Source organism: Gallinula chloropus (genome assembly GCF_964237585.1).
Source record: "Gallinula chloropus genome assembly, chromosome: 3".
Lineage (NCBI taxonomy): Eukaryota > Metazoa > Chordata > Aves > Gruiformes > Rallidae > Gallinula > Gallinula chloropus.
Window position 1 is genome coordinate 7589052 of NC_140087.1, and position 22440 is coordinate 7611491.

At 45.4% G+C, this 22440-nt stretch overlaps 2 protein-coding genes across 2 annotated transcripts; both read left to right on the forward strand.

The window, feature by feature from the left end:
• Nucleotides 1-496: 496 nt before the first annotated feature.
• GPRC6A (G protein-coupled receptor class C group 6 member A) lies at nucleotides 497-12582 on the forward strand (the record flags this gene model as incomplete). The annotated part of the gene is made up of 6 exons (XM_084262035.1): nucleotides 497-690; nucleotides 2154-2457; nucleotides 4237-5070; nucleotides 7845-8057; nucleotides 9914-10037; nucleotides 11462-12582. The coding sequence occupies 6 exons, from the start codon at nucleotides 497-499 to the stop codon at nucleotides 12580-12582; spliced, it is 2790 nt and encodes a 929-aa protein (XP_084118161.1).
• Nucleotides 12583-18028: 5446 nt separating this feature from the next.
• On the forward strand, nucleotides 18029-22026 carry FAM162B (family with sequence similarity 162 member B; the record flags this gene model as incomplete). Its single annotated transcript, XM_084262228.1, has 4 exons — nucleotides 18029-18146; nucleotides 18542-18653; nucleotides 21593-21701; nucleotides 21928-22026. 4 exons carry the CDS (start codon nucleotides 18029-18031, stop codon nucleotides 22024-22026), a joined length of 438 nt encoding a protein of 145 aa, XP_084118354.1.
• Nucleotides 22027-22440: the final 414 nt, after the last annotated feature.

Consider the following 22440-nt stretch of genomic DNA (forward strand, 5'->3'; position numbering starts at 1 on the left):
TCTAAAGCACACTGTGGCAAGGGGGTCTTTTTTCAGCACTCTTTGGACCAGACCCTTAAAATACGGTTGCAGCAATATCACTGCCATATTACACGTTGCTTCTTTGCACCTTGCACTCAGTTGGAAAGCATTCAAGACAAACCCAAATTTATACCAAAAATATTTGCTTTGTTTCAGATAAGGTATAATAAACTTCAGCCACAGCAGAACAGATTTTAGGTCCGATATTTCCTTTTAAACTGCTTTATCTTTTTACCCTCCCTCTTCACTTCTCACACCCCTGCACCCTCACATTTTATGTGACAGCGCTGCTTTTAGTGCCTTCAATAAAATAGCCTCAGCCAGTGAAGCAAATACAAGCACCTTATGAGGTGTGACTGACTGCTGAGTGCTGCCCTTTCCCCTTGCTGCTGTTTATAGATGACATAGGAGCCCTGGCTGGCCCCGCAGCTCGCTCAATTGGCTTAGAGCTGGAGTGAGCAGGTGAAACAGAAGCATGGCATTTGTTAGCTTTTTGATCCCCTGCTTTGTGATCGGCACTGATATCGCTTACTCCTGCCAGAATACAGAGGATTTTGTGGGTGCCAGTTCTCCGGGGGACATTGTCATCGGAGGCTTGTTTGCCGTTCACAGCGAAATGCTGCGCCCGGAAGAATATCCCATCAAGCCAGTCATCCAGAATTGCGCTGGGTGAGTAGTGCTGCACACACAGCAAAGAAGACTGCGCTGACCTTGGGCATGGACGTCTCATATTAAGATCAACAAATTCCGTTTCTCTGCCATTTCCCAGTCTTTAAAAAGACTAAGGCATGACATAAATTGTGCATAATGTAATAAAAAATCCCTGGAGGTTTGGGTCTGGGCTGAACGGTCCATGTAAATAATAGTTTGTTGGTACATGTCTGAAGCTCTCTGTTCATTCTTTGATCTGAAGTTGAACCCAGATGATTTAAATACAGGCAGACAGACCTTTCCATTGTACCTAAGCACATATTAAGAGTGTGTCCCCTACCTCACAGTCATAACCTGCGATAGTACCTTGCTGACTAGTTTGTAATTATTATTATTACAGTTATTGTGGTTATTATGCTTTGTATTTTAGCTGTGGTATTAGGCTATAGGATAGGCTACATAGACACAATGTCATGTATGCACTCAGGTTCAGACTGTGCATCAGAGTATTTGTTTCGCTGGCTCCAAATCCCACTGTGCTCTAAACACTGATTTTTCTGAAAAGAATGCAAAGGAAGCCTGGTGAAAAACTTTAACTACGTACTACAGCTTTCCTAAATCCAGAAATTCCAAATATGCATATTCTTCAATTTTAATACAGGTGCAAATCCCCAAATCTTATTTTAATTTTACACACAATGTAATCCCACATCTGAATCTAATAATCAGCTAAACATGCAGATAACCATTTGGATCTGTTTCACAAGGATGGCGAAGTCGATAATTTTGTCAGCCTTCCATTATTTTTCTGTGGAGGCATAAATTGTCTCATGTCCATTTGGAAAGTAATTTATTTTACAAGATCTGCAAACATTAGAGAAGCTTGCCTGAGAAGAGGGATGATGGCATATTGCAGAGACTTTGTGCTAGCACAGTTCTGGTTAAGAGTCTGTTACAATATCCGCTGGAGATAAGGGGGAAAACTGTACCAAGTTCAGCAGATTTAGAGGATTCTAGGAATGTCAATGCAACCACTAGAAGACCTCGATCTCTGAAATATTTTCCTCTGTTCTGAAAGATACAGTGCTTTCTTTTCTTTGGTGAAAATAAATACATTTAAAAGCTTATTGGGCGGATGGAGTAAACTGGAACAGTTTTGGCAAATGCTTCTGGAAGTCATTTTTCATGTAACTTCAAAATTTTGGGGTTAGTACCTGGGGTTTTTTTTCAGAAAATAATTTTTATTCACGTGTATTTTAAATGTTGTGTTTATTTTGCTTAATCCCTCCCCCCACTCAGGTGAGACAAAAATGTATGATTTCTAGTCTTTGGTACACTAGAGCAAATCACACAAACCATATGATCCATCATTTCTTTACAGTGGTTGTCAGATTCTAAGGGATGTGCTCAGAAAAGGACTTTGCTTTGACCTTGTTCCCTGCAGCGTTTTTCTAAAATGAAACTTCTATGTTTCCTGACAGCTTCGAAATTCAAATTTTTCTTCAGACACTTGCCATGATACACGCTATCGAAACGATCAACAATTCCACCCTGCTGTCCGGAGTTACTCTGGGCTACGAAATCTACGACACGTGTGCAGAGGTTACAAAGGCCATGGCATCTGCTCTGAGATTTCTGTCCAAATTCAATTCTTCTGAGGACGTCGTGGAGTTCAAGTGTAACTACTCAGACTACATCCCGAGAGTTAAGGCAGTCACCGGAGCCAGCTACTCGGAGGAGTCGATGGCAGTTTCAAGGCTGCTGGCTTTGCAGTTAATCCCACAGGTAGGTTCAAGGGAACAATTTTGCTTTGGACAGAGGGTCAGATTTTCCATGCTTAGAATAAAGTTGCAGCTCTGATTGTAGGGACTGCAAAAGCCACGTGTTTGCCTCCACCTTAGGACATCAGGAGGGGTGGGCTTCAGCTCCAAATGGCAGGGTTGATTCCCTTGCCTAAGCAAAGGCAATAAGGACTATTCTACATGCCTGAGGCACATGCCTCCAGAGGCTGTTTCAGAATGATGCTGGGCTCCTGTCAGCCTGGTCGGGCTATTAGTGCTGGATGGCTGTGACCGTTACTCCAGCACACCTTGGGTGACACTAAAGGACATTGTTCAGGCAAGCAAGCTATGTCTGTCATCTCTAGCCTGGCTGGTTTTGAATATGACAGAACCCACTATCAAAGTGTGTGTGGGGGGGGTACAAACACAAAAAACCCCAACAACCACAGTAACAACCTACTTTTGTTCAGATATTTGGAAATTCTCACCTGCCCAAGAGAGGTTAAATTTTGGACTCTGTCATAACTATGGACAGGAAAGTGGGGAATATTGCTCTAGAACACAGTTTTACTGCTGTTACTCTTCAAGTAGCAGTAGCAAAGAGGGCATACAATTCTACAGATCCACACTGCTCCTTCCCAAAACATCCTTCTCTACTTCTGCTGGTGCTTACGTTTCTACTTTCACCATTGTAAAAGAGTTGGGAAAAGGAGACCCACTTCCCCACCATCCTGTGTTGCTGTTTGGGTTTGACAATTTGATATAAATTACCTTGTTACCTCACATAGTAACCAAACACGTGGAAAAGACATAAAATCTGAGCTGAACCTTCTCCTCCCCAAGCGTAGGAAGCTTTTATGACCTCCAGCTCCACCACAGGAGCTATTCTAAGTATGACAATTAAAATGCCACACTTGAACAGAATCAAAGGACGTGTGATGAAACAAATCTGCATTGGGGCTTAGAGATGGAAAAGGGGACCCAGTGGATATTTTTCTCATCAATAGCATCTGTAATCTTCTGACATCAGTAAGATTTGGCATCCCCTCCAGGCAGGTGACTCTCATTTTATAAAGCTTAGATTTATTTTTTTTAATAATTGTCAAGCAAAGTAGAAAAAATAAGTGCAGGGAAAGAAAATCCTACAAACAAATAGAAAAGAATTAAAACTAGAGGGATTTAAACAATGTCATTTTTCTAGCTACATTCACAAGGAAAAAAAAGGTATATAAAAGAATTAAAGCATTCTGCAGTACTGGTTACTGTTGTTTTTCTGTGAAGTTCTTCCAACAGACTTAATGAGCCTTTTAAAATAGAGTCATTAAATCTTAGAGAAAAAATATACTTGTGGGCAAACATGCTCAGTGACAGAAAAAACTGCAAGGTGAAGAGTACTGCCAATTTGAATAATTAATAATATTTAGTGCTTACAGTGTTCTAAATATTGTTCTGAATAGCAAGTTGACGGTATCTGAACAGAGTAAAACGAAATCCTTATACCAGCACAATTATCATATCCCTTTTGAAAGGTTTTATTCTCTGCCTTCGCTGAGGTAATCATGTGGATGAGGATGAAAGTGGCAGAACTGGTAGTGGGCATGAGTCTGCATCCGAGTATCAGGGTGGAGGAACCTGACCCATTTGGCTGCACCTTGTTGATGCTGGCTCGCAGGAGGAGGGAGCCTGGGTCAGGCTGGATGAAAGAGCAGTCATGGCAGCTTTGGATCTCTTGGTGTCCTCTGGAGGAGACTGCCTCCATAATTGAATTGTTCACTCTCCCTAGGTGAGTCCTGCATCCTCAGCTGAAATCCTCAGTGACAAAATCCGGTTCCCTTCTTTCTTCCGGACTATCCCCAGTGATTTTCATCAGACAAGAGCAATGACCCACTTGATCTGTGAGTGTGGGTGGAATTGGATTGGAGTAATAGCCACCGATGATGACAACGGGCGATTTGCTCTGGAGAGCTTTGGGGTCCAGGCCATGGCAAACAACGTTTGCATAGCTTTTAAAGAAATGCTGCCTGCCTATCTCTCTGACAACACCTTTCACACCAAGGTTGATCGCACGATTGAGAAGATTGTCAAGGAAACCAGAGTAAACGTTATTGTTGTCTTTATGAGACAGTTCCATGTCCTCATTCTGTTTAAGAAGGCGATTGAGAGGAACGTAAAGAAAATCTGGATCGCAAGTGATAACTGGTCGGCTGCAGTCAAAATCAGTACGATTCCTAACATCAGGCAGCTGGGAACCATTGTTGGATTTGGATTTAAAAGCGGATTTAAAAACATCTCCACATTCCAAGACTTTTTGAAAAACCTTCACGATAAGCCCACTGACAACAACAAGTTCCTTCGTGAATACGTGACTCTCTTGTCGGTCTGTGCACACCTGGAATACCACGATTTTCAAACGTGCATTTCAAACCAGTCCCAGGATGATCTACTGCAAAACGTTGAGAATAAACAACAGATCTGGAGAGATGATTTCTTGCATGCCAACATAGAACCAGGGTTTATCCACAGTACAATACTTGCGGTCTATGCCATTGCTCATGCCATTAAAGGGCAATGCAGAGACCGGAATTGCAAGGATCCCTCTGCCTTCACCCCCTGGGAGGTATGTTGTTAATTCTTTCAGGCCTCATTCTCTCTGCATAACTTTAATCTCACTTTTGCTCCCACATTCCTGGATTTACTATCTTCGTCCTTTTACTAAATGACTTTTTATTCCTGCTCCACTTTTCCACCCAAAACGAAATACTGCTGCTAGAGCAGCAGAATCTAACTGCTGCAGTCAGGAAAACCAGACTCCAGTTTTCTCTCCTATTCACTTGGTCCATGTAGATGCAGAGATTCCTCATGCCAAGCCACAGCTGTGTTCTGCTGTAAATAGAGAATGGTTATTACATTTCACATGCAGATAGCTAGCTGATTCTAACTCTGTGCCCACCATCTCCTCCTTCACAGGTACAGTAGCAATGGCTGTAAACATGGGAGTCCACAGGTGCAGAAGGGATCTTTAGCTACTGGGCTTCATTAGCTACCCTTTCTTACTTCCCCCATCGCCTTCAAGAGTAGGCACCAGCTTAGATGAAGGCTTCAGTCTGTAGGCTCCTTGCTGGAACATCGTGTCTTGCTAGCTACTCATGTGGGACAGAATAAAAATGTATAGTCAACCTACAGTTAATTTATCAGCTACTCAGCTACTAATGGTTGGTTCTGTTGCTGCAAACCACTGTAACATATGCAGCAGTGAATGCTTTTGATAGGTAGCGCTGTTAGAAGAGAGGAGCATTCACCAAAGGGTTCCAGTTTCCCCACCCCCCACCCCCATGCCCAACTATTGTGTCTGTTTTGTTTGAATTCAGGTATTTTCCCCTATAATGAATCTTTACTTGAAAGTGAAAAAGCAACAGGCTATAATTCTATCTGATCTTGGTTTGTACTGATGAGACCGATAGGGACATTAAACACAGTCATTAAGGCGGGTGAAGCACTTGTTATCAAACTCGACTACTACTGTGGGAAGAAGAAAAATCAGACAGGTAAACCTGACCTGACCTTTTACCCAAGAACCTGCTTGGGACTGTTCACTTTTACACACTTTTACTGAGAGGTTTAAACAAAGTTCATCTAAAAGTCAAACAAGCACTGAAACGCCCTGACTTGCTCTGACCTCTTGTCCTAGGTCAGGGCAGGTCAAACCGAGATACGGGATCTGAAAAAAATGAAACTACCAGTAACAATGAGGTTCTTATGTGAATTTGTAAGTGCAAACTGGGGATGCAACTTGGTAGAGCTCCATTAATATCATTGCTGAATTAAATCCCAAAGCACCTAAATTAAAAGTCCTGTTAAGAACTCATGCAGAAAACTCAAGAGAGGGAGCTATTCTCCACGTGCTCCTTTCATAATACATTTCCTCTACACTAAATTTAAATGGGTACATATAAAGCTTAGGGTGCTAATAATCCATACCATACATGTCCTCATGCAAAGAAATGACAGGGTCATTGGTGTTACAGACTTTGCAAAAACCAGCCATCAATTAAATCAAAAAGTTGCTAATTATTAGCCCCCTCTGTCTGAAGCTCAAGATGTATTCCAAAAGTTCTGTTGTTCCCGTATTGTTACAGCAATTGGAAAAGCATAGAAAAGGCAGTTTAAATGACTGGTCTGAGGATACAGAGTACAAAACCTCCTGTTGAGACTCACATGACTACGCAGCTTCTAACTCAGTTGAAATACTGGTTAGAAGCATGTTTTGCTTCTTCAAAAATGAGTAGATATGCAGTGAAAATACATGAACTCTCAAAAAATGATGTTGTACATGGAAAAATGATGTTATATACATCAGATATGATGTATACAAATACATGTCAGAGCATATTGTGGTAGTATGCTTCTCAGTATGTTCTTAAACTACTAGAAATATCACAAAAGGATACATGTAAGGACAGTTGCCTTCATCCTTTCAGCAAAACCCAGGGGATTTTTCTTGCTAACTAATCCCCAAAATTGTTAGACCTGCAAAAGGTTAAAGCCTTTGCTTTAGTTGAGAACCACCATAGCTAATGCAAGTCCTGCCATGGTCTCTCCAGGAACTGGGAGTGGGTTATAGGTGCCTTAACCCACCCTTTTCTAGATTCATACATAATTTTTTGATCTGGCTGTTTGTGTTTGTGATAAAGGGGAGAGAAATTTCCCCTTGCTGAAGAGAACAGCGTGCAATATTAAGCCAAACAGCCACCTTAACAAAGCTTGTTCTAGTATTTCCTATGAATATGGTCTTGATCTTTATTGGCCCTGTACCATTGATCACTTCTATGAGCAGACTTGCATTTACTTTTCATATAACAGTGAGTCCCACCTTGCAGTACACAGCATCAGTCAGCGTCACAGCTGAAAACAATGTTAGAGAAGGTATTTCAAGACGGGCCAGGGGAGGTTACTCTGGAAGCAAATGTTGTCCAGATTGACAATAAAGTAACCACAGGAGCATCACTCTATTTCTTCACATGAAAGTAAGTTCCAAAAGGTCATTAGTTCTTGCAAGTAAAAACCTTTTCTCTCCCATGATCATAATGAAATTTCCAAGGCTGGGGACAAAAATACTAACATTGGTATTTGTGCACATTGCATAGAGGTAAGAAATTATTATTTTTTTATTAATAGGTCTTCAAGCCTAACAGGACTGTCTAAATAACATCATTCTATGTAGGATGTCAAATGAAACAGTTACAAAGATGCACTTTAATTTTAAGATTTCTTTTACTCCTAAAAAGCAGCATTTATTTTTAACTTGATATTATTGTACAGATGTTAAACTATTGGGTTTATCACACTGGCATGGTACTCATGTATGTTATTGTTCCCTATACTTATGTTCAGCTCCTTGAAGAACTTAAAAAAGTTACGATCATTGATGATGATAAAGAAATCAGGTTTGACTCCAATGGAGATATGAGCACCAATTATGATGTACTTCTTTGGAAAGAAATTGATGGCCACATGGAAATCACCACTGTGGCAGAATATGACCCAGATAAAGATGACTTCATCTTTGAGGATGAGGAGAAAAAAAAACAATTTCTGGATTTAAAGGTAACTTTTAATTTGTTGTCACAACGTGAAATTTGCTTTATATATTTTCTTCTCCCCTCAGTACTGGGAGGGGACAAAGCCAGGATCACAGAATCACAGAATTGTAGTGGTTGGAAGGGACCTCAAGAGATCATTGTGTTCAACCCCCAGGATAGCTGACCCAAACTGGCCAAAGGGATATTCTGTTCCATATGATGTCATTCTCAGTATATAACTTGGGGGAAGCCGGCCAGGGTCAGGACCACAGCTTGGGAACTAGCTGGGCATTGGTGATCTACAGGCAGTGAGCAAATGTGTTGGGCATCACTTGTTTTGTACTATGTTATTATTGTTGTTGTTGCTATCTTCCTTTTCTGTCATATTAAACTGTCTTTATCTCAACACATAAATTTTACCTTTTTATTTTTAATTCTCTCTCCCATTCCCCTGGGATGAGTGAACACAGTTCCCTCAGCTGAGTGAACAGTTGTGTGGATGTTTTAGCTGCCCGACAGGTTAAACCGCAACAAATATTTACAACTGAAGCATGTGTCAGCTCTGGTGGTTTCATGTTCCCCTTTTACAGCAGAGAATCCTCTCTGGGTTTATTTGATCACCTTCATGCACCCTGAGAAGCAGGACCAGTGATTAAAATTGAGCTATTTCTCCAAAATACTCCTAGAAGGTTTCCTAAGATGAGTAAATCAGAATATCCCATGGGTGCTACTCTAGCACCTTGGAAAAGGGTTTTAAAGCAAGAAATGTCTGTCTCTTACATACCAACACCATTTGTTTTGTACATAAATACTCGTATCTGTTGACACTACTGTTAAAAAAAAAGAAAGAAAGAGGAAAGTTTTGTTGATTATATGGTCCTGTTAGAGAGGTCAGCACAGCTACAGGAGTCTGAGGTAGGTGGCACCTCCTGGAGCCCCAGCACAGGTGTAGACAGGACTGGTGGGTGACCTGGGCCAATTCCAGCTGGATCATCTGTCATTTGTGCATGGCTGGAGGTCTTGGTCCATTGTGAAGCTCTGTGCTGTGAAGCATTAACCACTAATGGGACAGGGAGAGGCTGCTCTCTAGGTGGGCTGAATTCAAGTCTCAGCACGTGGCCTCAGCTGATAGAAAAAGGCTGAGGGCAGAAGAAAACCTAAAATCTTGCCCTTCCTTGTGGCACTGCCCAGGATGGCAAGGAAATGTCTTTGTCAGCCCTGTCTTGGTGGGAGAAAAAAAATAGCAGTGTCCCTCAGGACTGCTGCTCCATTTTACAAAAAAAATTGTCTTTGAGGGGAAGAGCTGACCTCAGACCTCAAGGAAAGGCCTTGATCACACCCCTGGAGTGATGCTGCACGACCCAGGTGTGAGATGCTGAGGGTCAGGAAAGTCAGAGCTGCAGCACAGAGGACCAGCCGAGGTGTCTCCCCCAGCCTACGTGTCTCCCTGGGGCTCAGAGTAGCCAGGCAGGGTTTTAGGATCTTAGTTGTGAAGAGCTCCACTCGAATCCCTCATCAGATGCTTCTGGGCTTTCTTTGGAGCTGATCCTCAGCTGTCTAAATTCCAGGTTCAAAGCTGGATGACACACTTTGATCTGGTTTTTAAAGGTACAGACAATTCCACTGATAGGCATGCAGGGCCAAAAAAGGAAAATGATCAGCTAGATAATGCCCCATCCTGTCACTTGCTGGCTGTGGGGAGAAAATACAAGCAGCACGAAGCCTACAATGCCTTTCTTCAGCATCAGGTTCCCTTAAAGCACGTCAGGTACAAAAAGAGAGGGCAAATGGCAGAATTACTGGAGGTTTACTTTAACAATCCTTAGTTACTAGTTGTGCCTGAGCTGATTTTTGTCTTGTTTTGTTTTCTGCACACTGCAGAAGGTTCAGTCAACATGCTCCCAGCACTGCAGACCAGGGCAGATGAAAAAGGTTACAGAAAGTCCACACACATGCTGCTATGAGTGCGTTTACTGCCCAGAAAACCATTACAGCAACCAAACAGGTAAGGGATTGTCATCCAAATAAAGGTTTATTTAGACATCAATACAATTGCTTGGTTTGGGTGTAATGTGTCTTGGCAACCTTAGGTATAACTTTGGAACAGGATTAAACTATTTGTTTATGCTCAGTTTCCCAAATGTTAGGGTTTGGCCTATAAAACTTGGTTTAAATGCTTTTTAGAAGACAAATTAGCAATTAGATTTTTCCAGCCAACTAACATTATCCGTTGTTAGGATGGAAAGTCTGGATGATTTATCAGTGAACCTCATTAAAATAGATCCTTGTTTTCTTGTCTTACTGCAATGCAACCAGTCCAGTAAGGAAGACATTCTTTACTCTGAGAGTGGTGAGGCCCTGGCACAGGCTGCCCAGAGAGGCTGTGGAAGCCCCATCCCTGGAGGCGTTCAAGGCCAGGTTGGATGGGGCTTTGGGTAACCTAGTCTAGTGGAGGGTGTCCCTGCCCATGGCAGGGGGGTTGGAACTAGATGATCTTTGAGGTCCCTTCCAACCCACAGTATTCTATGAGTCTAAGTACAAGACTGATGTATTTTGTTATCAGCATCTTATTTTTCTTACCAGGGAGTAATAAAAAGTTTGATATAACTGTAGAGTAATCTTTTCTAGTATCATATCTGATGTGTACTTTCATAGAAACATATCAGTTGGAATCAACACCCCCAAGTTCTTCTCCTCAGGGCTGTTCTCCATCCATTCTCCACCCAACCTGTTGCTGTGCTCGGGTTATAGTTTACCACTGGTTCATTCACAAGTTTGAGCAACATTTTTTAAAGGGGGAAAATTAGATATAGAGGAGAGAGATAAAATTAAGTGAGTTGTGTTACAATGTACTTTTAATATCCTGAGGCAGGAGGAAATTAAATTTTATCTTTTAAACTCAAATAATTGTGATATTCCACCGTATCAGAGGAGATTTGAATTTTAAAGCAAAACTAGCCCTTCAAAGCATAACCTAAAGAAGTCTTTATTCTTGATGTTCTACTTCAAAAGCTGACTATAAAGTTGGAGTTTTTCCTAGTAAAGGAAAGAAACACCATCCCATTTTCTGCAAGAGAATTGATTTACCCTGAACTCATTGTTCACGTTTCAGTTGAAGTTTGCCTGCCCAGAGCTCCAGCCAGGTCATGTATCACCGGTCAGTGATGACCATGGTCGTTTCAGGTCCCTGGTCATTCCCTGTGTGCCCACCCCTGCCTCTGGCTATTCCTCCCCAGGTCCTGCTGCCACCGCTGCCCTGCAGCTCCTCCGCCTGGATGGCAACAGCAGCAGTGGGAAGCAGTCACCAGGGTCTGTGGCCCTGAGCATCCCTTCCCACTTCGCTCCTCTATCTCAAGCCTCAATAATCCACTTCCAGCTTTATTTGCTCTGGGTTTCTAAGTTATCTTCCTTCTATGTTGCTGTTTCCAGACATGGATTACTGCTACCGATGCAACAACAAAACCTACTGGGCTCCAGTCAACAGTACCACCTGCTACAGAAAGATGATCCATTTCCTCGCCTGGGCTGACTGGTTTGCTATTTTCCTCCTCCTCCTCTCTGCTTTGGGGGTCATGCTGGTTCTGTCAATCGGTGTCATATTTACTAAAAACTTGAACACGCCAGTTGTAAAGGCATCTGGAGGCCTAACTGTCTGCTACATTATTCTCTTCAGCCACTTCTTGATTTTCTTAAGCACCGTCTTCTTCATAGACAAGCCCACAGAATTCAAGTGTAAGACTAGGCAGGCCCTCTTTGGCATCAGTTTTGCGCTCTGCATTTCATGCATTTTAATAAAGTCACTAAAAATTTTACTAGCCTTCAGCTTCGATCCCAAGCTGCAGAATTTCCTGAAATGCATATATAAACCTGTTCCCACTGTGGTCACCTGCACTGGAATGCAAGTCATCATTTGCACCTTCTGGCTGATATTTAGGTCGCCTTTTGTAAAGCAAAATTTCTCAATCCCAAGAGCAATAATCCTGGAGTGCGATGAGGGCTCGATCGTGGCTTTTGGGATTATGTTGGGCTACATTGCTGCCCTGGCCTTCATTTGCTTCATATTTGCCTTTAAAGGTAGGAAGCTACCAGAGAACTACAACGAAGCTAAATTCATCACCTTTGGCATGCTAATTTACTTTATAGCGTGGATTGTATTTATCCCTGTCTATGCAACTACGTTTGGCAAATACCTGCCAGCAGTGGAAATCATCGTCGTTTTAATATCCAATTATGGAATCCTCTGCTGCACTTTTCTCCCAAAGTGCTATATCATCCTTTACAAGCAAGAAACAAACACAAAATCGGCCTTTCTCAAAATGATTTACACCTACTCCTCTAAGAGCGCAGGCAGTGTTGCTGTGAGTCAGATTTCTTTGGATTCTAAGTCTTCCAGCTCCCCAGCTACTATCTCAGACTCCTGTAAATCTGAGAAAAACTCTGTGAATGGAAACTGCCATTTCCAAGTGCCTGAGCAGAGACTAATAAAAGGCAAAGTTCTTCCTAAAAATACTGGGAGGGCTATCACCAGGAAAAGACTCTCCAGCATATGACTGGGCAGCATTTGAACACGCAAAGATGAAAAGCCGTCTTTGGGAGAGATTTGTCTTTCAAGTCTCTCTCCTTTTGGCATCTCCAAAGAGAGCAGGACACACACACAATGCCTTCTCCTCCAGTACTTACTTAGGCAGTTATCCATTACCAGACTTGCAAGGCTCACCTGGTTCACAGAGTCCAGCCCCTGCTCCCATGGGTACCATGAGGTGCGTCCCCGTCAGCAGCTCCTTTCCTTCCCCATCCCACTCACACAGACCTGCAGGAACCTCTTCAACCTTCTCAGACAGAAGCATCAGGAAATTATTATTCCTCTCAGATGCGTGGGCAGGAACAGATGGGGTTATCTCACCTTTTTTTTGCATCTTTGATGCCTGGTTGTTTAAAAGAGCTCTTCTTCTCATCTGGCTCTGTTTCACAGATCAAACAGAACCCTCTCCCAGCCTTTGTTTGCTTGGATAAACAAGCCCAGTCCTTTAGTCCCCGCTTTTAAGATAGACTTTCCATTCTCCCAAACATCCCAAAGTAATCCTGGTATCAGTGAGTCCTTTTTTTTTTCTTTTTCTCTCCCCAAAATTGCAAACTTTATCCCAGACGAGGCTGCAGTGACTTCCAAAGTTCCTTGTATTTGCCAGGGTGATGGTGAACCAGAGACAGGTCCATCTAACAGTTAAAGACTTTCTCTGGAGCTCTGGAGTTATACAGATGTTCATCTATTTTTTTTCCCCATACCCAAAGGAAATACACAGATTAACCTCATGCACCTCCTCTGGTGCACAGAGAGAGAGAGGACCCACTGTGTTTGTCCCCAAGTGTCCTCTTAGTAGAAGATGTAGTGACAAGGATCAGCATGATCATATCCTGGGAATTTTAGCTTTTTTTCGATATGTGTTTTTAAAAAAATCTGATTTTCAACAAGAAAATGATAATGCACCATTCTGACACGTGGAGAGAGCACAAGACTGAACTGATACGAGCCTCACTGGATGAGTCTCTGCTCTGTAGCTCCACCAGCACAGCTGAGCTTTGCCTTCTGCACGAGAGGCAAAAGGCATCTTCAGAGAAGGAGGAATTTTCTGTCGAGACAGAGGTACCACAGGAGTTTTCCAAACCCTGAACAGCAGAGCCATATTGCTAATCCAGGACTGTGAAAAACATTGTTCATAAAGCCCGGGCCATAGAAACTTTGCTATTCTAACTTCTGTGAAATAATACTAAATTCCTTGAGTTTTGTCCATGCTTCTGTTTAGATCTGGGATGACTGGATGTTGTTACAGGCCAAAATAAAGTTGAGTAGATTTGGTGTTACAGAGTGATATTGTGTGACTGCTGTGTCCAATAAATCTATTTTTCTATCATTTCTATTTATATGTTGTGACCCTTGTCCATATGATTTTTCTTCTCATCCTTTGTTAAGTATAGCTATAAATCACATCTCTGCAATGGACATGGGCAACAAAATTGCTGTGACATGTAGACTGTGTATACATAATACACATCTGTGAAGACCTTTTTGAAGTCCTTTGAATGGCAAGGGTGCAATTTACATACACATTTGAGTAACTACGTTAGGTTCTGTTTCTGGTTGGAAGAGGGAAGGGTGCTGCACATGTATATATGACCCATGCTGTTCCCACATCAGCTGTTGCAAACACTGTCCTGAATAGGGTTTGCATGTACAACAGGGTTACAATTCCTGCAGTTTGACTGCCAGTTTGACTTCAAGAAGTGTCTCTCCCCAGAAGAGAGAAACAAACTTTACACTGCACAACGACTGTCAGCACTCAGGTGGTGAGGAAAGTTGATTTGGCCCAAACACTGTACCCGTGTTTCTTGTTCTCAAAACTGTTGAGCGTATCGTGTCTCAAGGATATGTGAAAGGGAATGATTAAAGCCATATGGTAATTTAAAATTGAGCTTGCTTACCTCATTTCCTTACCTCTCCCCACGAACTTCAGTTTGGCCTTGACCAGCACACGCACCCGTGAAGTGTGTTTCCACCGCAGGTCTCAGCCTGCTGCTCGGAAATGTCCTTTAGGAAGAAAGCCAAGCCTGGCAGGGAAATCCCCTCTACAGGGCAACGGGGGAAGTGTCTTAAGGAACCAGGTGTGGTGACAGCGATGTGAAGGTCTCTGTGGGGGTATCTTTAAGGAAAGACATCTCAGGTGGCAGAATTTCAGAGGAGTCCTACATGCCTTCGCTTACTTCAGAAGGATCCCGGCACCTCTTCTCAAAATGCCAACGTCCATATGTGCCCACCTGCACATTTTCCATCCCTGAGAGCAACAGAGAGGACACACGTCCCCAAACACAGTGCTGTCCCCAGAGAAGTCAAGCATGAAAATGCCATTTGTGGAGGTCAGCGGGAGGCTGCTCAGGGTGCAAACACTATTTAACCACTATTATTTTGTTGTTACCAACGCTAAACTCTGAGGCCACCATCATGCAGTGTGCAATATCCTTAGGGAGAATGAAGACTCGTGAAGGGCACCGAGTTTTTCAGTTCCTCTCCTCCTCCAAGGCATAACTCCCTCAGGATTTAGGTAGCTCTGCCTGTGCAGGTGCCACAATCTTTAGAGCAGTGCTTTGGCGAGTGCTGGGAACTACGTATGCCGGCTCCAGGCTTCCTCCCAGCAGCTCCACTGATGGTGGCTGGAACCACAATGACTCTATTCATGTGGGGTTCCCAGCATGACTGGCAACAAATAGCAGTGCTTGGGGTGCTGCTCATAAGGTACAACGCTGAGTAGCCCTTCCAGCTGTGTCTCCAGCTGCGAAGGCAGCAAAAGTAAAGGGGCTACTGCTAGACCCTCTAGGTCCTCTCTGTTGAAATCTATTCTTCACCTCCCCAACAATGTTCCGAAGTAGGGCAGAGCTGCTCGGGAGCAGGGGTGCGTGCACATGCACATGCACATGCAGGGAGGGACACGCTCTGCCTTTTGATGCTATTTTTAGAAGAACATGAGAAAGCTGATGGGGAGTTTTGATTCAGGGAGCGGGGTTGTTCTGCTCAGAGGAAGGCTCATTTGCAAACAGAAATGTTGTTTGGAAATTAAATGGGAGAAGATTGATTTTTTTATTATTATTCTTTTGGTTTTAAGTTAGTAGGAGTTAGATGGATGGGAATGGTCTTGATGTTTTACCAATAATAAGGACGTTTTGTTACTCTAATGGTTTTGGGATGAGAACTGCACATGTGTGAATAAGAAAACATCAACAAGGGACCACTTACTGAAAAGAAAATACTTAAAAAATATCTTTCCAGAATGAAATGTTGTCCAAACGGCATTAAAAAAGAAACCCCAAATCAGTATCAAGGGCGCTAGGACTCATTTTGGTGACAAATTTCTGATTCCCTCTGCTCACCAATTTGCTTTCAAAAGCAGCTGCTTACCTCTGGCCCTGCTCCTGGAAATAGAGAACTGGCCACAAAAGGTTCAAGACTCCTCGTTCGTGCCGTCACGTTGCTCTCAGGGCTTTAGCTGCTGCCGGGCAGTGACCCCTCCCTGGGGAGCGGGGCTTCCTCCGTTCATCCGCAGGCGCTGGCTGATGGATGCACCACCCTCCTCTGTCCTGCTCAGCTCTCTTCTGCTGAGATGCTGCATTGCACTGGCTTACTTTGTGTGCAAGCACTACATATTCTCTGCTGGCTTTGCTGAATTAATTCATTTTTTTCAGGGATATGTTTTTACTGATTTATTTAGCTTTTTTAATAAAAGTTTCCTCTTTCCAGGTCGTGAAATGAAACAAACAAAAGTTTGCAACTGAAGCAAGCAGAAAGGGTGTTGTGAGAATCATCACAGAATCATAGAACCATAGAATGGTCTGAGTTGGAAGGGACCCCAAGGATGATACAGCTCCAACCCCCCTGCCACAGGCAGTGACACCAACCTCAGGCCAGGATCTACACAAGATTGCCCAGGGCCTCATCCAACCTGGCCTTGAACACCTCCAGGAATGGGGCATCCACCACCTCTCTGGGCAGCCTGTTCCAGCACCTCACCACTCTCTCTGTAAAGAACTTCCCCCTAAGATCTAATCTAAACCTTCCTTCCTTCAGCTTTAATCCATTCCCCCTTGTCCTGCCAGTGTCTATCCACTTATCAAGTCTATTCCCCTCCTGTTTCTCTGCTCCCTTCAGGCATTGACAGGCTGCAATGAGGTCCCCCTGCAGCCTTCTCTTCTCCAGGCTGAACAAGCCCAGCTCCCTCAGCCTCTCTTTGTAGGGCAGGTGCTCCAGCCCTCTAATCATCTTCATGGCCTCCTCTGAACCGTCTCCAGCAGTTCCACATCTTTCTTGTATTGAGGGCCTCAGATCTGGACACAGTACTCCAGATGGGGCCTCACGAGGGCAGAGTAGAGAGGGACAATCACCTCCCTGTCCCTGCTGCCACCCCTCTTCTAACGGAGTCCACGATACCACTGGCCACCTGAGGTGCAAGAGCACACTGCTGGCTCATGTTAAGTTTCTCATCCACCGTGACACCCAGGTCCTTCTCAGCAGGGCTACACACTCAAGGAGCTCTTCTCCCAGACCTGACACTTGGCAGTGTTGAACCTCATTAGGTTCACCCGGGCCCACCTTTCCAGCCTGTCAAGATCCCTCTGGATGGCTTCCTTTCCTTCTGGGGTGTCGACCACACCACTCAGCTTGGTGTCATCCACAAACTTGCTGAGGGTGCACTCAATTCCATCATCCATGTCATTGATAAAGATGTTAAAGAGCACCGGTCCCAAGACAGACCCCTGGGGGACACCGCTTGTCACCAGCCTCCACCTGGACACAGACCCATTGACCACCACCCTTTGGCTACGGTCTGTTAACCAGTTTCTTATCCACTGGATGGTCCACCCATCAAATCCACATCTCTCCAATTTAGAGACAAGGATGTGGTGGGGGACTGTGTCAAAGGCCTTGCACAAGTCCAGGTAGATGACATCGGTCACCTTCCCTTTCTCTACCCATGCTGTCACTCCATCATAGAAGGTCACCAGATTGGTAAGGTGTGTCCTTGCCTTGGTGAAGCCGTGCTGGCTGTCCCGGGCCACACGCTCATCAGTGTGGTGAGCTTCCTGCAAGTGGTTAAACACCAGCAACACGGGTGTGGGCAGGTCTGCGGGGGGGACTGGAGCATGCCCTGTGCGGAGCCCCAAACCGAACCCCTGCGGCTGTTTCTTCAGCCGAGCTTTGACTGGCACCTTGGCGTGTCTGTGTCGGAGACGTGGCGCATCAGCAGCGCGCTAGGTGAGCGGGACGGCTCCTCGGGAGGACCGGCCACCCCTTCCATCACCGGCGGCCGCCCCGCCTCGTCCCGCCTCGTCTCCGGGTGCGGCTGGAGGGGTCCGCGGGGCGGGGCTAGGGCGGGACGGCACTGGGACCTGCACCGGCACCGGGACCGTTTCCCGCCGAGGCAGAGGGTCCCGCCGCTCCGCGCTGCCCTCGCCATGCTGCCGGCGCGCCTCCGCCCCGGGCGGCTCCTGTCCGCCGCGCCGCTCCGCCTGCCCGCGCCGCGGGGAGCCGCCGCCGGCGGGGAGCCCGCCCGGAGCCCGAGCATCACCCGCGGTAAGGGGCGCTGCCCGCCGCGCCGGGGAGCGGGGCTGCGGAGGGGGCTGCCGGGGCGGTTTGACGGGGGGAGCGGGGCGGGGGCTGCCTGCCGGCGGGGTCCCGGCCGTTGGCACCGCAGCTCGGGTGGCCCCGGGCTTTACCCCCCTGGCTCGGGTGCCCGGACCCGCCGGTGCGGGGAGGCTGAACCAGACTGTCGTTGCATGCGGGGCTGTTCCAGGGGCGGCGTGGAGGTAACTCTGGGAGAGGTAGCGCAGCAGCCCTGGGAGCTGTATCCCCGAGTATCTTCCAACGGCCAGGATGGGCAGGGGTTCCCCCTCGCACCCTTGGTACTACTACCCATCATTCGGGCTCGGTGCATGGTTTGACAAGCTGTTCCTCCCTTACTCTTTAAGCTGAGCAGGCTCACAAGGTGGTTGCAAGTTACAAACCTTCGAAGTTTGACAAGAAAATCCTCCTCTGGACGGGACGTTTCAAGACGGAAGAAGAGATTCCCCCCAGGATCCCGTAAGTGCCCTGCTCTTGGCAGAGGGGAACGTGGAGATGAAGGGAAAGTGGTGGCCTGATTCTGGTCTAAAGCTTTTCCACAGAGTTTGAACCGGTCGGTTTTTCAACACTGAAAAACTTGGAAACAAATTAGAGAGCAAAAGAATTTCCTGTCCTGGTTAGAGGTTACGATGAAAAAAATGTTCCTCACTGAGGTCCCCAGAGCCTGGGATTAAGAACTGGATCCCTCTGAGCAGATAGCTGCGGTCACATCTACGCACTGGCTTGTTTATTTTGCTTGTTTCTAATGTGCAGTCAGGGAAGGATGTTATTGGTAAATAATATTTTCCATTCATAGCTCCCATAAATAGTTCTAAGGGAGCTGACTGCCATTGAATCAATTAATTCATTATAGAATTCGAGGAAAAATAGACAAGGTCATTGTGAGAGAAACATCCCTGCCAAGGAAAAACGAGTACTTGACATAGTGTTAGCCTCCCATCCTTACTGACCCACTGGATCTTTGAAGGTCCCTTCCTACCCAAACCCGGCTGATCCTGAGGTTCTCTGACTTGCTGAAAGTTAGCCACCTCCACAGGAGTCGGTCATGGAATACATGGACCCCCCAGTGCCAATTGCTGCCCTTTGCTTAGGACATTCGGCAGCGTGTTTGATGTCTCCCTCCAGGACACTGCATTTTATCACGACAGTGTGTGTGTCCCTGCCTGGGCAGTTGTGTCGAGCCTAAGCAGCGTGCAGAACTGCATCAAGCAGCACATACATCCTCTACCTGTTCCTGTTGGTTCCAACAGTTTTACTGGCATTTGCTGAGCTGGACAGCAGCTTTCTAAGGCATCCCATGTCTCTTGCACTGTTGATCCCAACATCTTCCCCTAGAGAGAGGTTCCAACAGGTCTCAGCAGCTCTGAAAGCTATTGAGGTGTTTATGAAGGCATGTGTGTGCCAGTCTGTACACATACACGTGCAGAGATTGCTGGTTTCTGTGCAGCAGTTGGCCTCCCAGCTGTGTGTCACCACTTGGTGCTTTCTAGGTGAGCCAAGTCATTTTAGAACTGTCAGATCATAAATCATAATGCACGAGTAGGAGTTAATTGTGAGACACTGAGGCTGAACTGTGTCACTGCTTCAACTGTTAACAAAAAAAAGAATGGCAAGGTCTTGCTCCTGCTGGACACAATCTAGTCACTGAAGATAGTTTGTCCTAAGATTCAAATCCGTGGTCCTTACTCAAGGTTATGAGTTGTTGTGGTTGGGGTGGGGTTTTTTTGTTGTTGGGTTTGTTTGTTTGTTTTAAACAGCTGTTACTGACTCCAGCAGAGGTTTACCCGGAGTCCTGATTAAGAACTGAGTGGCAAAGGCCCTAATGTGCAATTAGGGAAGAACATAATCAGGCCTGTTTTCCTTAGAGCAGAGGCAGAAAGCAGGGGGAAAGTGAAAATCGGCTTCAGAAGAGTTCCAATTAGCGTGTTGCAAAATACAATTAGGCTAATAAGGCAGACTAATAACATTTACGGTTTTGCTTTTGTGGCTACAAACGGATTAGCAGATTAATGATTTTATGTGCTCGCCTGATGTGCGGTTTGTTCTAAAGATGATGCTCACCCTGGCACAAAACAAAAGCAGCTGCTCAGAACTGCAGGGCATTGCCCATCGTCTCCAAGACGCGTGGCGTGCACAGCACGTGCGCGCGCGCTGACAGGCAAGGGGGTGGTTTGGCACAGCCGCTCCTCAGACTGCACTGAGCCTTTGAGGGCAGCTCTGCAGCCCCCAGACCCCGTGGATGCTGCATGGGGAGAAGTCCGACGGCAAACAGCCCAGCCCTGCCTCACCCCAACGCTCACCTTGGCAGCAAAGCTCAAGGTGCTGTGGGGGGAAAGAGATCACCGCCAGGTCTTGGTTCGCAACAGAAAACCAATTCTTTGAGCATCTATCCTTTCTACATCTATTTGTACAGAACCATAATGATATATTATTTCTATTCTCTGTGGGTATTTATAAAGCATTCCCATGGGATGTACAGAAGAGAAATAGCCTACTGCCAGCATTGTAATGAACACCTCAAACCAGCACTCAGAAGCGTAACGCCTGGCTCGGAAAATGACTTAGCTGAAGGTCTTGAGACAATTTTAGTGAGAGGGAGATTCCCCGTGGTCCTGTCCCCCAGGGGTACGCAGCCTCCGAAGGGAGCTGAGCCAAGGGAGCCTGCTGCGCCGCACGACACCTCTCTTACAGCAACCGCCACCAAACACAGGGCAGAGGACTCTTACCTTTGACAGCCAGTGAAAATAATCACATAAATGGTTCTAGTTTAGGTGCGTGTTGCTGCAGTAGGGTGGAGAGGGTGGCACCAACCACCCGCTTTAAAGAAAGCTGCTGCTTTTCTGAAGAGCTAAAAACTCTTTTAACTCGCAGCAGTGTAAGTTTTTAAGCCACTACAAGTGTGCAAAGTCCCACGCCTCCAGCACGCAGGACGCTATCTGAACGGGGCAGGTATGACCGTAATTAATTGTGCAGTTGATTTTGAGGAAAAGGAACTTGTTCCCACCACACCTGGTTGACACCGCATACACTCTCCGTCTGTTTAAAATAAACCCTCATTGTTTTCATGATGTTCAAATAGAGCTTAAGGCATGATTTCTGATGTACTTACTCCAGGTATTGAAGCACAAATATTTTTTGCATGAGCTTTTCTAGTTGAAGGTGATTTTTTTAATTCATGAAACGTTGCTTTTCACTGGAAACCGGTTAGGGTCAGAAAATGCAAAGTTCTTGGGTGGTACAAAATGTATCATGGCGATCTGAAGGTGCTTGTTTTAGGACCTAACTCTATTCTTATTTCTCAAGGGTGATGTCACATTTGCAATGCTTTCAAAAAGAAATACTTCGCTGTTTTGCAATGATTCAGTAACTTTAACCTATTTAAAATAACTTTTTAACAGGCCAGAGATGCTAGACAGGGCGCGAAACAAAGCTCGAGTTAAAGCTTGTTACATCATGATTGGACTCTCCATCGTTGCCTGTTTCGCAGTGATTGCCTCAGCTAAAAAGGTGAGTACAGCACTAGTTAGCACGTAGCACACTTATGCATGGCCCAATTCTGAGCAAGTAGGCAACCCTGAGAGGCAGCAGCAGCAGCTTACATTTAGCTAACCTCTGTCCCCGTCACCCTCCAAACCTAAGTAGCTGCTTAGCCCTTGCAGGGCTTGGGTGGTTTTTGCTGAGGTGCATCCTTGCTCCTACTAGGCTACTCTGAAGCAATGTTTAACTTCCGCAGGCTGCCGCGCGTCACGAGTCCTTAACCAGTTGGAACCTGGCAAAGAAGGCCAAGTGGCGGAGAGAGGCTGCGCTAGCAGCGGAGGAGAAGGCCAAGTAACTCCATGGGGAACACCTCATCTCCTCGGAGGGGAAGAATTAATGGCTGCTGGGAGCGACGGGTGAATTTCACCAGAGACTGGGGCCAACTGGGGCAGTTACACAACCACAAAAAGAAACAGGAGGTCTCTGTGGTTGTTACTGAGACACTCGGTGTGCTTGTTGCATACACTTCAAATTAGAATGTTTACATGCAATTGAAAGCAGTCATTGATTTTGAGGGAGATGAGGTGGTTTCCCAAGACTAGCAGGTGTGGAGGAGCAAGCTTCCACTACCTTAGAACCTTCCAGGCTTCATCTTCAGCTCTGCTAGACAAGGTTCCCTACAAACTAGTTGAAGTTTTAAACAAAAGGTTAAATACAGCAAAGACCAAGCAGTATGAAAACTGCAAAAAATGAGGAGACTAAGGCAATT